General features: G+C 34.1%; 1 protein-coding gene across 8 annotated transcripts in view; it reads left to right on the top strand.

Moving 5' to 3' along the window:
* Window positions 1-18,861, top strand: part of CCDC18 (coiled-coil domain containing 18) — a 108,240-nt gene that overhangs the window by 50,822 nt on the left and 38,557 nt on the right. For all 8 annotated transcript variants that reach the window (XM_042997906.1, XM_007073414.3, XM_042997909.1 and 5 more), the window contains 6 exons: window positions 17-94; window positions 4,303-4,419; window positions 9,842-10,009; window positions 11,926-12,068; window positions 16,759-16,922; window positions 17,144-17,357. In XM_042997906.1, coding sequence (XP_042853840.1) covers window positions 17-94; window positions 4,303-4,419; window positions 9,842-10,009; window positions 11,926-12,068; window positions 16,759-16,922; window positions 17,144-17,357 — 884 coding nt within the window. The remainder of the gene's footprint in view (window positions 1-16; window positions 95-4,302; window positions 4,420-9,841; window positions 10,010-11,925; window positions 12,069-16,758; window positions 16,923-17,143; window positions 17,358-18,861) is intronic.

The raw sequence follows: 18,861 nt of genomic DNA on the forward strand, positions 1-18,861 counted from the left end.
ATCTGTGTGTTTTCAGGAAATGGAAAAGGAAAACATTAAGAAAGATGAAGCTTTGAGAGCATTACAGAACCAAGTATCTGAAGAAACAATCAAGGCTAGTATGCTAAATTTTTAAACTTTATTCTTAAATGGAGACATTCCTGTAAGCTTTTTTACTTTTCTCTATAAATTGTAAAAATTATTCAGATAAAAATTAGCAGGTAAAGATTTTACCTGACTCAGTGAACTTAGTTTCTGTAAATATATTTTCTTCAGTGTGAATTATGATCTTAATTATTTGATTGTTGGTAATCTGTTTGTGGATTCTCTAACACCCCCCCCCCTTTTTTTTGCCTTAAGAAAGATTACTTTTGTAACAGTACTTATTATTAACAGTACTTATTTTAACAGTACTGCTTATTAACATTACCAGTAAAGAATTAACAGAGAAAGTGAAGGGAGATCAATCTACAAGTAGTCCAGTTTTGCTTCTTTTTTACCAGTTCTGCTACAAGATTAATTAGGGGATAAAATTTGAATTTTTAGATAAAATACAGTTTTTGACTAGTCTGTCTTCACAGTTAAAAGCATGGGCTTTGGAGCTAAATTGACTTGATTTTGAATGCTTAGTAGTTGACTTTAACCCTCGCTGGGTTATTAAAGCTCTTTGAACTTTAACTTTTTCATCTGTAAAATACGGATAACAGTATTCTGGAAGAGGGTCACATGTGAAAAGTAAATGAAATGAAGTACATATAATGCTTAGCGTATACTCAGTTATTCCAAGTTTGGTAAGTAGTTACTATATATTCAGTATTTTTCCTTTGCATTTTTAGTGTTAAAAATAGGTCCAAACATGCTGATGTTATTCTGTCATATATGGCTTGAATATAAAGGATATTTTAAAAATCCAGTGTTATTTTTGACCAGTATTCTGTTTTTAATCCATTTTGTGACCCAGTATGCCCATGTAAACACAATAGTATGTTTATCCATAACTTTCATATAGTATTCTCCAAAACTTGTAACATATAATGCCATATCCATTCATTTCCTCATGTAAAAGTAACCTCTAAGATCATTAACATGAAAAAGTTGTAAGCATGAAATAATTTCATTAAATAAAGTCTGTATTGCCACTTCTGTTTTTAATTAAATGACCTAACACATCTAGCCAATCATCTAGTAATTTATTTCCATATGTTAATAACCAGATATTAAAATCAATAAGAGAATAAATTATCATATTGGGTTTTATTCCCTTAATAGCTTTAATAGGTTTGATGTTATTCGGGCAAATGTCAAAATGAGGAAAAAATATAGAAGCAATGTTCCTATCACTATACCAAATTTGACATACTGGATATTTGTAGCAACAATAGGATATTTGAAATCTAGTTCTCTTCTTACTGATTATATCATTACTACCTTCCTTTTTTGACTTTTGGCCATGTGCCTGTACATACATTAATTTGTTCTTTGCATAAAAAATTTTGGATTTTGTTTTTAAAGTAACCAATTGAAGGTTATATTCTTATAATCAGTACATTCTTGAAAAATGCAATCAATCCAACTGTTTAACAAAGGAAATACAAAGGTAACTAATGAAATCATAGAATTATGAATTTTCTACCTGTAGTGTAGGAAAGTTATAAGAATCAATTTAAAGTTATATCACCTATGAGAGTATGATTAATGAGAACTAGAAGATTGATGGGAAAATTCTGAATAGGTAACAAGAAACCAATAAATTAAAGCAATTATGTTACCTGCTGTTAAATAAAAAATTGAGAAGGTGCTTATTAGATTTAGGGATTTTGTTTATTTGTTTTCTCTTGATTGCTTTTATATTCCACTCTGGAATTTTTTTTCTTCCCAAGGAAAGTCAGAACTGGAAAAAAAATAAACAACAAAAAAAGAACTTAGCTGCTTTTGTTTAAGAAAGTTAGACTAGAGGGGCGCCTGGGTGGCTTAGTCGGTTGAGCATCCAACTTCGGCTCAGGTTGTGATCTGGTGGTTTGTGGGTTTGAGCCCCGCATTTGGCTGTATGCTATCAGCACAGGGCCTGTTTCAGATCCTCTGTCTCCCTCTTCCACCTTAATATTTAAACTTGCATCTCCTCTGAGCAGAAACTTTCTCCTACATCTGTACAGCACTTTTATATACCAGAGAAAGTAAAAATTAATCAGCAACATCATTCAACACATAGTCTGTACTGAAATTTTTCTGATTATTTAAAATTGTTCTTTATAGCCTTCTACTCAAAGCATGGTCTATGGACCAGCAGCATCAACATCACCTAGGAACTTGTGAACAGAATTTCATCTGTGCCCCAGACCTCCTGAACAGAATTGGGACTAAGGTGAAGCAAGTGAGTTGCTTCTGGTGCATAACTTAACGAGATGCTTACTCTCAGGGTTATGTAAGTGGAGGGCTGGTGCTTGGCATGACCCTGAGAGTTAGTGCCTCCTTAAATTTTGAACACATGTCTCCTGTCTTACCCTAATCCTGGCCCTTCTACTGAATCTTAATCTGTATTTGAGTAGGGTGCCCAGGTGATTTGTATGCCCATTAAAACCTTGAGAAACACTACTTCAGCTTGTTCTTTTTCTTTTTCCAATCTAGGATTCAATTATAATTACATGTTACATCTGGCACTTTAGATTTCCTTAAACTCACTTACTCCTTCTATTCTTCCTGATACTGAATCTTCTGAAAAGTGTAGGTCAGCTAGAATACCACATGAGTTATATTGTGCTCTTCTATTGCTTCCTATCTGGAAGCACATGTCAGACCACCCCATTATTGGCATTGACAATACTGACATGTTTTTTAAGCTAATTATTGCCAGATCTCACCATGTTAAGGACACAGTTTTTTCCTATATAATTAATAAACAAAATGTGGGGTGATTCTTTCAGGCAGTATGAATGTCCTGCTCCTCAACAACCTTATAACCAATGGTTTTAACATCTAGTGATAAATCTTGCCAGAATTAGTTTTTACACTGTTAATTATCAGGTATGATATTCTTGCAGAGTCATAGATTTTATTTTTTCTCTGCATATGGGAGATGATACAAGTACCAGTGCTCGTTCTCATGCTTCAGAAAGAAAACCGATAAGTATTTATACCTTTCATAAAACAAATGTTAATTTAAAAATTATTACTAGGGCAACAATTTGTTAACAAGGATAATCTTTCAAAATTATAAACTTTTTAGCTATTAATGGTTATATTCACAGGCTATAGGGACAATCTTCAAAAACTGTCTTTCAAGATTCTCTATTTAGAAATAAGAGTTGTGAGGATAATTTCATGATGTAGAATAAATAGTATCTGCCAGAAGAGGCATTTTTCTCTTTTTCTTAAGATTATTTTTACACCTTCAAGATGACTTACAAGAATGCTGTTGGCATTAGAGGGGGAAAAAAACACTCCTGAGAAGCTCAAAATTACACCAAGAAAGGAGCAAAAGAAGAATCTTATTGACAGATGGGCTGTGGAGCACATGTGCAAATTGTGGCCCTTGAACTAATTTTTGTGAAAAAAAATTATTGAAAGTGGGTTGCTCTTTGCCCATTTGCTCTTTAAGGCAGTGTAAAGCATCTGCAGCTGTGTCAACGCTTGAACTAAGTTACATTGCTGCCTTTTTGAAAATATTTTCAGATTTAGAGCAAATGCAGCCATCTCCTAAGTTTCTTTTTTTTCCCTAGCTAACAAAAGCATTTTTATTTCTTAGTGACTTCAGCATATTCAGAATATTCACACCAATGCATTATTAGCACAGTACACCAGTGTATGCTCATTTTACTATTTTTCTTGATCAAAGGAGCTTAAAGAATAGGCTTAAATATTGCTTACCTTTTTAGGTAAATATTAAATATTTTAGGGTGTTTGGCTTACAGGTTTTTGACAATTGGCCCCAGTCTGTCTTTCCAATCTAATCTCCCATAAATTGATTCTCTTCATACCCTAAACTACCAACTTCGCACCATTTCCTTTCATTGTCTTGTCTCTGAAAATATTCCCTCTTCCTGGAATGCCCTTCTTTACTTGTTCATGTTCTATATGTTCTTCAGGATTCCAGTCTCTGGTTTCCTAATTTGTAATGAAAAATTAGTTTTCTACATAAATCTTTTCTGTGATAGCATTTTGTATTCTAAGCTGGACTGTGTATTCACTGTTTGAAGCAGTTAGGTAACATGAGGAGATAAATCTGTAAAATATTGAGCACATAATAAACACTCATTAATATTAATATTAGTTGACTTTCCTTTTCCTTTTTTTTTTTTTTTTTTTTTTTGCTTTTTTCCTGCTTAGGTCAGACAACTAGATTCAGCACTAGAAATGTGTAAGGAAGAACTTGCCTTGCATTTGAATCAATTGGAAGGAAATAAGGAAAAGTTTGAAAAACAGCTAAAGAAGAAATCTGAAGAGGTAAATTAACATTTTTGTTAAATAGCATATTTTCCAAGTGATTTCTTTTTGAGATATTTTTAAGATTGTTTAAAAGTATGTCTTTATGTAGCTGATGAAAAAATCTTTCCATTAAAATGTAAATCCCAATTTTATATTCTTTATGAAACAATTCACTGCAACACAAAATATGACACCTTAAAATGCTGATTCTTTTATCTATTTTTAGGGAATCATAAGATTAAATTATTATTAATATCACAGATTAACTCTAAAATGATTAACTTTAAAATATTATTTTAGATTTAGAATTATAAAATTCTTCAAATTTTCTTCCATTTTGATTTTGCTACTTCTGGTTGTCTAAAGGGTTAAAAATTAGGTTTAGAAATTTGACTTTCTCTATTGAGATGAGTTTTTAAGATACTGGATAGATGATTCAAGTTATCTTATTCATCTCTATATCCTCAGTGTCTACCACTTTGCTTTCAACATAATATGTACTCACTAAATGTTTGCTCAAGGGGATAATCTTAGTGAAGAATTCCTTTATTTCTTTGTTAGAATTTATAATACAAATTTAAAATAAGTTATATTTTAAAATATAAATTAAAGATAAGCTTTAAACCTTAAATTCATGTTCATAATCGTCCCCAACAAATTCTCATCAAAGTTGACTAGAATATATTCAGCCAGTTTCAGCCAGAAAAACAGAATCCTTTGTGTATCATTAAAATAGAATTTTATGCAGAGAATTAGATACATATATCATGGAAGAGGGGAGAAGCAAACAAAGCATGGTAAAGTGACTCAGAGATTATCATAAGAAAGGACCTACTATGGGGCGCCTTGGTGGCTCAGTCATTTAAGCATTAAGCGTCTGACTTCAGCTTGGGTCATGATCTCACAGTTCATGAGTTCGAGCCCCCGTGTCAGGCTCTGCACTGACAGCCCAGAGCCTGGGGCTTGCTTCAGATTCTGTATCTCCTCTATCTGCCCCTCCCCTGCTCATGCTCATCTCTCTCCCTCCTCCCTCTTTCTCTCTCTGTCTCGCTCTCTAAAATAAATATAAACATTTAAAAAAAAAGAAAAGAGAAAGGACCTACTACCATCATCAGGGATAGAGGAATATCAGGCAGAAATGGTGGACTATAGTACAGAAGTAGGACTGCCTAGTGAGCTAGGGCCACAAAGAAGGAGTCTGTCTAGTTAAAGCTGAGACTGTAGAGGAAGAGAACTGCTACAGGTCCCTCACATTGGCTAAATGTTTCTATTACCCAGAGGGGAATTTCCTGCAAAACATGGAGCAGAGCAGGGGGAAAGCAGACACAGATCTAAAAACAGGTATATAGTTGACCAGCACTCCACACTTAGGTGTATCACATAATTATATAAGTTTAGAGGTTAAAAAAGGAAATCTTCATATTTCATATGGTCCTGCCTTCTTCCTTCCATGCCCCTCCATGAAGGCTTTTATAGCATCTTTGACAGACAGGCATGTATTTCTCCACTGCAGTATATGGAATTTGAATTGCCTAAACTATAGATACTTTGACTTCTTAAAATAGAAATATTTTATTTTATTAAAAATATATTTATTTTTATTTTACTGTGAACTTCTTTAAAACATTAGTTAGACATTTATTCGATAGCCTTCATTATACTTCAGTGTAAATGGACTTGACAGAGATGGAATCTGGAGACAGGCAGTGTTTGTAACAAGGGGATTTGTTGAGCTTTAGACTTTGTGTTCTCAGAAACCGAATCAGTGAGTAGGGTGGATAATAGACAGTTATCTAAAATGAACAGAATTATTTTCAAAATGGCTGGTAATATAAACCTAGGCTCCAAACTGAATTAGAAATCAGAAGTAGTAAAATATGTACAACTATACTAGGGAATAAGTAAGTAAGTTAGAAAGATTTTCACCTTTTATTGCTGCTAAATTATTACCTCAGTGCACATGAATTGGCCTACTTAACAGGTTATCGTTCAGTCCTTCTGATAAAAAACATGGAAAAAATCCAATTACTATTTACTTTGTTTTTTTTAAGTACCACCCCATACAGTTATTTACTTTTGAGTTATTTGTCTTTAGAGCAAATTTTAATGTCATTCTAGTTAATATTACAGTTAATTACAGTTGTCCTTGAACAATGCAGAAGTTAGAGGCACTGATCCCCTCTCCATGTAGTTGAAGATCCTCATATAACCTTTGACTTCCCAAAAACTTAACTACAAATAGCCTACTGTTGACCAGAAGCCTTACCATAGCATAAACATGGGATCAACACAGATTTTCTATGTTATATGTATTATATACTGTATTCTTACAGTAAAGTAGGATAGAGAAAAGAAAATGTGATTAAGAAAATCATAAGAAAGCGAAAATATATTTGCAGAACTCTACTGTAAAACAGCTGCATAAGTGGACCTATGCAGTTCAAACTCATATTGTTCAAGAGTCAGCTGTAATTTATCAGAATTGTGAGATTTTCATCATATATAGCTAGGTTTTAGAAAATTGGATTTGGTTCACAGTACGTCCATTCTGTTAATAATAGTGATGTTATAAAGGTGTTTTAATCTTTTAGATCTTTTTAATCTGTAGATTAAATCAGTAATCTTTAAATCACACACTAGCTGAATAATTGAGTGGCTCTAGAGCATATTGAGAAGAAGTTAGCCAGTTGTAAAAACTAAATGTTGATTATCCACCACAGAAAGATAATAAAAATTCCTCTGAGATTTTTGTCTCAGGTATATACTGTTTTCCAGATATTGAAGTAAGTACATTTATGATTAAAATAATAGTAATTTGGGGTTCTAAATCATTTTGAAAAGATTTTAATTCCATATTAAAATGCTTTACAAAGTGGTAAAAATATGTGTTGATGCAGAATTACACTGTTAATATGATAGGAGAAAGTAAATACAAAACAGATGTGAGTAAGTCTAAACATTTTTGCATATAGCATTTCTTCAAATAAAATCAGTTATTTTATTGATATTTTTACTCACATTGATGGACTTAAATTTTGAGGATTTGGCATCATCATATCATATCAGTAACTTTTCTGGGTTATGTTTTATTTATTTTTTTAAATTATCTGTTTTTGAGAGAGAGCGTGAGTGGACAAGGGGCAGAGAGAGAGGAAAAGAGGATCTAGAGTGGGGTCTGCATTGACAACAGAGAGCACCACCCAATGGGGGGACTGAACTCACAAACCATGAGATTACGACCTGAGCCTAAATTGGAAGCTGAACCTACTGAGCCACCCAGGCGCCCCTGGGTTATGTTTTATTTTTAAGTAATAATTGTGAGTGTTTTTCCTTTGGATATAGATTAATCTAGATAAAGTTCATTGTAAAGTAGATTTTAAAGTATAAATTCTACTTTCTTCTTGCCCCCAGTTATAAAATAGTGAATCCTTTAGGAATACTTGATTCTCCGAATATCATAATGTAGCAGAAAATATAATGAAAAACTATTTCTTATATTTTAAAGTCAAATGGAAATTAAAGGGTAGTACAATAAAATGCCACTTTAAGTTGGGTAGATGCAGGTTGATTTTTGTGAATTGATATTTGTGATAAAACTAACAGATATTCAATATTTTTAATTGAAATTATTTTTCCAGTGGCCAGATTACTGAAATAAATTTTTATTGTTATTATGTGGTATGGCTTTCTTGGCGTTTTGGTTAAGATTTACCTTCTTTTCTTCTGTTTTGTCTTATCTTACCTTTGTCTTGTCTTAACATCTTGTCCACTTTTTTCTCTGACCAGAAAAAGAAGTCTAAGACAGGATGTTTTAGAAAAAATACTATTTAAACTTCTCTTGCAGGCAAATCAGTTCTATAGAAAATAAACTACTGCACTAAATGTGATCTGCAGTTTTCTCGGGAGCTAGCTAGTAAAACAAACAGGTGATACTGATACATGTTTGCCCTAAATAAATTATTTTCATACAGACAAAATTAAGTAGATTATCATAATAAAGAACTATAATAACAGAATAAGAAATTGGTTAGTTGCATAAGGTTCTCCAAGTTTACAGTATCATTAGATAATGAAGAAATGTGACATTTAAGAGTTTCTTATCATGAACAAAGAATATTGGTCCCTAAGCCCTTCATCATGCTGCTGAATGTTCAATTGCTGGATAATTAGAAAAAAGGACCAAATCATTGTTTTCCTCCACTATTTCTTAGAAGTTTAAAATTCCTTTCTTCTGGAATACTTACTGGAAAGATTTTTTTGCTTTAAAGGAATGGTTTTTATTTTCCTTCATGTTAAAAATAGTGTTGGGTAAGCAACAATAAGAAATCTTTTAAAGGTTTACCTACAATCTACTTTCTAATACTTAAGTTTTCAGTTTTCTAGTTACTTGCATGTTTTTCATAATTATGTCAATGAAACGTAATTCTATTTTTTCACTTAATTTCATTTTGCAAAATATTATATTTGCTACTGTCTTTTAAATTATGATATTAAATGGTTGCATCATTTGAAATCAGATTGATAAATCATCATTTATTAAACCTCTTACTTTTGAGAACAGGTAAGGAATATTATAAAATACATATTAAAATATGCTGTATTATTAGTATGATTTTAAAAATAATTTGGCATATTTATTGGATTTGGATTACTAGGACAAAGCAATTTTTTTTTCCTTTCTTAATAGGTACTTCCAGATAATTTTAAAGGTATCTTTTAAAGCAGTTTTAGGGACCAGCATATTCAAGTCCTAAATATGTGGAGTAAATGAATACAATTTCTTAGTTGATACTGTCATTTCCTTATGTATTTTTTGCAGCATGAATATTTGAGTGCTTTGCTGAGATACCATTTTACAAACAACAGCAATAGTAGCAACGATAATACAATAAATAAATAGCACCTAACATTTATGCAGGTCTTTTATGGCTATAGTTTATTATCAGTAAGGAGAAAAGATTCATCAGACAGAGTATGGAAAAATCCATACCTTTCTGTGTTCTCTGCCTTCTCTGGGAGGGATCACATAAAACATGCTCCTTTCTGTAGCAGTGAAATATGGTAATATGTGGGCAGTGTTTCTGCCCAGAGAAGCCTGTTTGTGACTTAAAGTTCAGGGTTTTTTTTATGGGGGGCTGGTCACCTAGGACAGTCACAAGTATTAAAATTACGAACTCCCAGGAGGAAAGCATGATTCAGTGCCAGAGCCAAGCAAAACAATGTCATCACTTAGGGAATGTTTGAAAAGCCAAGAGCCGGCTCTATAAGCAGGCCCTTCTAACATCTTCCCATCAGAAAAATGAACCTGCCCTTCCATATAACAAACTTAAATATAATTGTCCCACATGACAAGTGAAGATAATAAGGAACACAGCTTTGACATTATATTGCTTTCTATTTGAAACATGTCATTTTAATGAAAAATGTATATATTTGTTAGGTATACTGTTTACAAAAAGAACTAAAGATAAAAAATCACAGTCTTCAAGAGACTGCTGAGCAGAATGTTATTCTACAGCATACTCTTCAGCAGCAGCAGCAAATGTTACAACAAGAGACAATTAGAAATGGAGAGCTAGAAGACATTCAAACTAAACTTGAAAAACAGGTATATATTATTGGCCAAAATGGTTTTACTTGTATAAAATATAAATTTTAAAAATTGATAATAGCTTTTTTGTTTTATTGGTTGCTATTTACGTCAAGGATTTCATATTATAAGAAATATTCTGTATTAATATTGTAAGATGAATAAAGTTCTATTTCTGTGTATTCTGACCTGCATTTCTAATAGCATAGGCACATTTTTGCCATCCAGAGAACTTAGTTATAATTTAGACTTCTTTATTCAACCTTGTTTTTGGATCAGGACATGTGATCTAAATTTCTAAAAAATCTAAAAATTTCTCTAGTATTTGGGGTAAATTTTCCACTGTATAAAGTATTCTCTTTCTACCTTTCATTCATGTTCCACTATGCATAGATTCCATGTTGGATCCTTTCAGATTATTACTCATCTTTAGATTCTTTCTGCTTATGAATGGGCTATTTAATAAAACAGAGAGTGGGTGGGTTTTCAATGGTTCCCTTTACTTTTTACCTGGCTACTATTTTAATTTTATTCTTGGAACTTGAGTTGGAAGTGTGGATATTAATGACTTAGAATTTGTATTTAATTATTTGGTGAGAGGTTTTAGAAGAGCCGAGAGGATATTAAAATCATTAGCCAGATATTAATTTGAAGAGCAGTTTTGTAAATGTTCTTTGAAAACATGGAGTGGCTGAAATTAATTAGGGAGAAAATACAGAATGATGGGTGAGAAGATTGACTTAGATAGATCTCTGTGAGATATGGTACATAGAAACCAAAGTAAGTATTTCATGAAATAAGGAATGATAATTGGTGTCATGGGCCGTTGAAATCAAGATCAAATAAAATAATGGTTGAGAAATGTCTACTGGAATTACCAACATGGATGTTATTAGTGACATTGCACGGTTTCTGTAGAATGGCTAGATTGCTTTGGGTTGAAAAAAAAATGATTTCTTCAGGTTGAGGAATGAATGAGAAATGAGAAGATGATACAGTAAGCATGGAAAACTGAGAAATTGGGCTTTGAAGAGGAGGAAAGAAAGAGCAGTGGTAGTTGGAGGGAGGTAGAGATATGAAGGATAGTTTTTTTAAATAATTTTTAAAAGTTTATTTTTATTTATTTTGAGAGATAGAGAGCAAGTGGGGGAAGGACAGAGAGGGAGACAGAATCTGGGCTGTCAGTGCAGAGCCTAGTGTGGGGCTTGAACTCATGAACTGTGAGATCATGACCTGAGTCAAAATCAAGAGTTGAAAGCTTAACTGACTGAGCCACCCAGGTGCCCCTGAAGAATAGTTTTTTTTGTGATGGGAATGTCTTGAACGTGTTTAAATGCTAATTAATACAAAGAAGCCCAGAGGAGAGAGCAGAGATAGTCAAGAGTATGAGTTCCTGAGAAAGTGGATAGTTTCCTGAGAAAGTGATTCCAGAACACCAGTGAAGCAATTTGAGTTATATAGGAGGAAGAATACCTCCTTCACTGTAGGGGAACATAAGAAATAATGAATAGAAGCAAATTCAAGTGATAACGTTTGATGGCAGTTGAGAATCTAGAAATCTTTCACCAAATGAGCCAATTTGTGAAGAAGGAAAGCAACATAGTTTGACAAGAGAAGAAACATTTCAAATAGGGATAATGAAAAGAGGAAAATTAACCATTATTTTGTTCAATTCTTATAAATCCTATTTTAGTGTTATGATGTGACTACTTCTATAAATATGTAATATGAATGAAATATCTTTAATATACAAAGTTTAGTTTTGCTTTTTTATTTCCAGAACATTATTTCCTGGTGTGTACTTTGAGTTTTATAATACATCTTGAAACTGAATTATAGGCTAGACCACATATTTATATAAATATATATTTTTCTTCCAAAGAATGTTAAGCTGTGACTGAACTTAAAATACTTAATGAAAATTGTTTTACAAGGTATCAAAACTGGAACAAGAGCTTCAAAAACAAAGGGAAAGTTCAGCTGAAAAGTTGAGAAAAATGGAGGAGAAATGTGAAGCAGCCACGCATGAAGCCGATTTGAAAAGGCAAAAAGTCATTGAGCTTACTGGTACTGCCAGGTAAAATGAATATGTTAGTTTTTCTTTCTCTCCCTGTTTCAACATCGGTAGTTATCTGAATTTCAATATCACATAATGTTCAGTGAAGCTTTTGCTTAAGGATTTAATTTCTTCACAGTCTGTGTTCCTGTAGCATTTTGTTTGTACCTTTATATCCTTCTTTATGCTTCTTTTGTACCACAGTTTACTGTTCTTTATCCTCCTGTTGTATTATAAGTTCCTTAAGGACTGGATAATTTCTGGTTTCTTTCAGGGTCATCCCTACAGCAATTAGCATAGTTCAGTACATCTCATAGGCACTCAACAACTGTTGTGTTGTATTAAATTGTGAATACTATTGAAAGTTGTAGGCAAAGATGTACTCACTGAAAACTTTCACAGGATCTAATTGTTTCTGGGACACAGTAAATACAACAGTAGTTCTGAACCTTGACTGAACTTTAAAATTATCTGAGGAGCTTTAAAAAGTACTGATGCCTACATCTCACCTCTAAGGATTCCGATTTAATTTGGCTGAACCAGGCCTAGGAATCAATAGTTAATTGATTAAGAAAGGGACCCATGAGCTGAAAGCATTCCCCAGCTTCCCCAGACCTCTTCTACTTTGTCAATAAGAGTTTACATAATCAATAATACACTCATAATTAACCTGCCATGCTACCAACAGGACTCAAGAATTAACTTAGCCACTTGAACTAAAACCCCATGTCCCCAGGTTCCCTCTCCCCCACTGACAGAAGTAAAGATCAGGCCTTTGTGCATTGAGCAGCAACTTGCTTTTCTTTCTTTCTTTCTTCCTTCTTTCTTTCTTTCTTTTTTTTAATTTTTTTTTAAGTGTTTATTTATTTCTGAGGCAGAAGGAGACAGAGGGAGCAGGAGTGGGGCAGAGAGAGAGGGAGACACGGAATCAGAAGCAGGCTCCAGGCTCCAAGCTGTCAGCACAGAGCCCAACACGGGGCTCGAACTCACAGACTGCGAGATCATGACCTGAGCTGAAGTCAGACACTCAACTGACTGAGCCACCCAGGCGCCCTGCAACTTGCTTTTCTAGATGTCAACTCTCTCAGCAGGGTCAAGAGAATTGCCCTTTGTTTAAGACTAAGATCACAGTTTCAGACTTACTTTCTTCCATTGATTGGTGTCTATTCACAAAATAGCCTCACCACCAGCGTCTACTTGAATAGTTACATCATAACTTTATCCTTGCTTATGCTACACACCACAAGAAGCTGTGTATTTCCAGCTCAACAGTCATCTCATACTAATTCCCAAAACTTCACCATGTATACTGTTTCCTTCTCTCAACTTATCCCAATTTCTGAGAGACTTCTACTTGTCCTCTGAAACTCACAGTCCTTCCTGAAAAACATTCTCTGTATTTCCCATTTCTTTGCTTTAACAGAAATATGCCTCTTCCCTGAGGACCTTGTTTCTTGTCCTGCAACCCTCTAAAGTTCCAATAGTTCCTACAGTTCCTATACCACAGGGTTGAGATATGGAATAGTGTATACCAACTCTGTAAACCTCTGGTCACCAGACAAGATATTATCCCTCACTGTCGCTGACACCTACAGGCCACCTGATGTATTGTTGCTCCCTCCAACACCAATTGTGTCATTATTCTTGATGATTTCAATATCTATTAGCTGATCCTTCTGACACATTAGCATCTCATTTTAAAAATTCCTCTCCTCTAATGATCTTGAGCAAAATTCCTCTCCTCTAATGATCTTGAGCTCTATCATACCTCAGCCACTCCCTCACATGATTTACTCTAGATCTTGTCATTTCCATTATCTGCAGTTTTTCCATGATCGGGATATTAGGCATCTATACCTATATTATCACCTCATTCCCTTTAATACCCCAAATTCAATGATTCTTTGATCTACACAAGATCTCTAATTCATTAGTTCCACCACTGTCTCATTCCCTGATGTCCTCTCCTTTCTCTACCCAGCTTAAATTCAAGTTAGGTCATTAGAATCAATGATTTGCATCTGCTTGCAACTCTTACCTCTCACTCCTTTGTCTATATACCGTTAAGTTGTTCCAACTCACACTACTCCATGCTTGCATCTTTACAGAAACTGGAGAAAAATATAAGCACGCTGACCAATCTTACTTTAAATTCATAATTTCAAGGGACATGCTGCCTAGCAATCAAAACATTACTGACTTTGTAGAAGACACTTAGTCATTTTCTTTCAAAATTCTCAACAACCCCTTACCAATCCCTGCCCTCACTGATGATCTTGCTTTCTCTTTCAATGAGAAAATTGAAGCAATTTCTTGTTCCTATTCTTACCCTCACCCTTTGGCTTTTAGACAAAACCTCTTGATTATAGCTAATAGGCACATTTAGTAAGAAAAGTAAATCCTAAATACTCATAGGAAGCTTATGAGCAAAATGATTAAACTTCATAAGAAAGAAATACCCTAGCTCCATGATATCTTCTTCTCATGGAAGAGAAGGGTTTCGGGTTTTGTTTTCTCTGGTACCACTTGTTTCTTTCACTTCTGGAGCTACAATTTATAGAACTTTAATATACAAAGTCTATTTCCAGTCTCAGACTTGATTGCTTTCAATCAAGAAGGTGAAGTATTTCTGGAAAAACTGGTGGATTTAAAGCCTGTTGTAAAATTTTGAAAGAGAAAACTTTTTAGTATTGGATTATTTATAATTAAAAATTTTTAATGTTTTTATATTTGAGAGAGAAAGAGTGAGAGAGCACAAGCAGGGGAGGGGCAGACTGAGTGGGGGACACAAGATCCTAAGCAGGCTGCATGCAGACAGCCTGATGTGGTGCTCGAACTCACAGACTGTGAGATCATGAGCTGAGCCAAAGTTGGATGCTTAACTGACTGAGCCACTCAGGCACCCCTATAATTAAAAATTTTTAACCCTTAAATATTTATTATATTATACTAATCCTTCATTCACCTAGCATCAAGGAAGAATGAGTAGGTGTTGATAAATAAATAGGAGTGGAATTTATCTTCACCAAGTACTGAAACTTTAAAACAAAACAAAAAACACTTTTTGGTAGAAATTTTCCAAAATATATATTTTCTTGTCATTTTTAACTTCTCTGGGTATCTCAGGGTTATTGTTGCCTACATCAATTATTATACCATGCTGAAATATAGTAGCACCTCAACAAAATCTTGAAGAATATAGAGTTCTGTTTCTTATTAAATGTCTATAGACTACTGTGCTTTTTGGGTTCTTGTATTTTTTTTTTTAATGTTTATTTCTGAGACAGAGAGAGACAGAGCGTGAGTTGGGGAGGGGCAGAGAGAGAGGGAGACACAGAATCCGAAGCAGGTTCCAGGCTCTGAGCTGTCAGCACAGAGCCAGACGCAGGGCTCGAACTCAAACCGTGAGATCATGACCTAAGCTGCAGTCGGTCACTCAACTGACTGAGCCACCCAGGTGCCCTGAGTTCTTGTATTTTTTAATATAATTTTCCCCCAACTTCTTTGCTGACAAGCTCTCACTGTTGGTACTATATGCCAACCTCTTTCAATTATTATTTTCTAATTATGTTTTATATCTCCTCTAATATAAGAAATGAATTAGTTGAGCTAAATATCACTTACCTGAAATTTTAGATATGAAAACGGGTAATTATGCACTTATCTAATCAGCTCCTTAACTTTTTGGACCATGGACATATTTGAGGATATGATAAAGCTATGAATTATTTTCTATATACAGATAAACATATGTATATGTAATTTTACATATTGTTTCAGGAGTTTTATAGTTTTCCTTAAGTTTACTCACAGACATCAGACTAAAAACCCTTTGAACAAATCCAAATTTGTCTAAGTTGCATTTACAAAAGAAATGTTCTTGTTTGCAAACTCAATTTACAAAATATCAAAGACCTAAAGAAACACCCAACAAAAAATGTTGATTAAAGGAGCGTCAGTTCTGCCCACCATTGAGGACGGCATTAACAGTTTTTTAATGAGTGAATATCATTTTGGAATGAGCAAAATATGGACTTAAAACTTTTTCTCACTATGTTGATTTGTCTGTAGGTAGAGGAGCTTCCATGTTGGAATAAGCTCAGGACTGACGGAAAGTTAGTAAACCTGATTCTCTCACTATTAATAACTATTTGTCTTATCCCAGACAATTCACTCAGCTTCCAGTTTCCTCATCTGTAAAGCAAGAATGTTGTACTAGTCTGAGAATCTCTAGTCCTTAAAAAAGATAACATAAAATAATAAAACTCTGAATAAAAGTGACTGACTTGGTTCTCCTATGACTAATATGGTCATTATGGTGAATATTTTGATGGGTTGGCTTCCTTATTTTCTGTGTTGCAGTAACAAAAATTCCAGGTGAATGAGACACCTATCCATGGAGGTTCTCAGCATATACAGAGCTTTACACAAGCTAACTGTAGTTAGATTGGAAAGAAGCCTTGTCTTGCTAAATAGTACCAGGTAATACAGTCATATTTAGTGGTACATAACTGGGGCAGAATTACACATTTCTAGTTGGAGCATTTTTAATAATATGTGACCTAAGATTGTGACTAGATAGGTGTTTTGCTGATATTTGTCCTTATATAACTTGAAGATTTTGTTCAGTCAGAGACAAGTCAATTGGTTTCAGTTATTCAGCTTTCCAAATGATCATTTATTACTTGTTTCATTTTTTGTTTTTAATTAGGCAAGTAAAACTTGAGATGGATCAGTACAAAGAAGATCTATCTAAAATGGAAAAAGAAATAATGCACCTAAAACGAGATGGAGAAAATAAAGCAATGCACCTCTCTCAGTTAGACATGATCTTAGAACAGACAAAGACAGAACTAGATAAGAAGACAAATTCTGGTAAGCAACAGGTTAGCTGAGCTTAGCTGCCTGTATGTTTATATTTAAAGAAGTGGAATAAAGTGAAAATTTGGGATAGTGGGACTGGAAGGAACAATGAGTGGTCAGTATTCTGCCTCTTGTAGATGAATAAAATTGTATATTCTTAATTGTAATTATTTACAAATTTTTATAACAAATGGCTTATATATAGTTCTAAAATTCGTCTTTCCTCTTAACAGTGAAGGAGTTAGAAAAATTACAGCACCACACTGAAACTGAACTAACAGAGGCTTTGCAGAAACGGGAAGCATTAGAGTCTGAACTACAAAATGCTCATGGAGAATTAAAAAGCACTTTAAGACAACTTCAGGAATTGAGAGATGTACTACAGAAGGCTCAATTATCATTAGAGGAGAAATACACTACTATAAAGGATCTCACAGCTGAACTTAGGTGAGTTAAATAGTAAGAAATGATAGCACAATTACAAGTGTTTTACTTTGTTACTCTAACTCCTTGTGTCATACAGTAAAGTTTGTTTAATTATAAATGTCTAAAATTCTCACCTGCCCTTGGCTCATCCTATTCAGCCTGTCCCATGCTCCATCTAAGTAATTCAGCCATTCCTCTTGACTAGTATTTCCATCCTTGGTCTTTGGACCATTTTATTCTGACCCTCTCCTATATTAAATAGTGGTAAAAAATTATTGGACCAGTGTACAGCAGTGGTTAGTAGCAAAATAATATTAATAACAATATTTTCTTTGGGGGCACCTGGGTGGCTCAGTTGGTTAAGCATCCAACTTCAGTTCAAGTCATGATCTCATAGCTCGTGAGTTCAAGCCCCACGTTGGACTCTGTGCTTAACAGCTCAGAGCCTGGAGCCTGCTTCAGATTCTGTGTCTTCATCTCTGTCTCTCTGCCCCTCCCCTGCTCACGCTCTGTCTCTCTCCCTATCTCAAAAATAAATAAACGTTAAAAAAAAATTAAAGAAAAACAAAACAATGTTTTATTTGTATTAAGCCCTTATTTTGTGCCAGAATCATGCAAGGGACTTCTTTTATGACTTTACTCATTTCTTTACAACAAACTTATTATACACATATTACCACCTATTTGCACTTGAGAAAACTGAGGCTTGGGAGAATTAAGTAAAATACAGTCTGGATAATGAGGTCCAGAAAAGGGTGTTAAACACAAGTCTGACCAACTCTAAAATCTGAGTTCTTGGATTAACAGTAGTAGCATAAAATACTGTTCCAGCACACATCTATGGTGAGTGGGAGTGGAGAACCAAACCAGAACCAAGGTGTGGGAAATAGATTCTGGAAAGGAAAATGGAATTACAAACCACATTGTGAAAAGTGGGATGACAGGATAGAGAGCAGCAAGATGACCTAGGAACTTAGATGTATCCTGTTACTCAGTGCAGGGCCCCCTTTTCTTTTCCATCCACAAAATCACTCTTAGGAAATTTCATACAGCTTTAAATACTGTGTGTCAGACTTCCAAACCCTAGTGATGATCTCTTCCCTAAACTCTAGACTCAAATATCTATGACTTGTTACCTCCACTCAAATGTTTTTTTAAGGGGCATCGTAAACTTGGCCAAAACAGAACTCTTTTTTTCTTCATAACTCTGTTCACCTTCCATCTAAGAATCATGCAATTGCTCAAGTAAGAAATCTATAAGATTATTCCTCTCTCTTTGCCTCTGTTTTTTTCCCCATCCAGTCTATTAGGAATTCATGTCAACTTTATTTCTAAAACATATTTTGAAATCCATTGATTTCTTGGCCTCTTTTCTATTACCACCTTAGCACAAACTATCATCTCTCACCTGGTCTGTTGCTGTGGCTTCCCTGATGGTCTCCCAGCTTAAATTCCTGACACTCCCCAATCCATTTAAGTTTATGATTTAAAACAATACAAATGGATTTAAGTTTATTATTTAAAA

Source organism: Panthera tigris, chromosome C1 (assembly GCF_018350195.1).
Source record: "Panthera tigris isolate Pti1 chromosome C1, P.tigris_Pti1_mat1.1, whole genome shotgun sequence".
Lineage (NCBI taxonomy): Eukaryota > Metazoa > Chordata > Mammalia > Carnivora > Felidae > Panthera > Panthera tigris.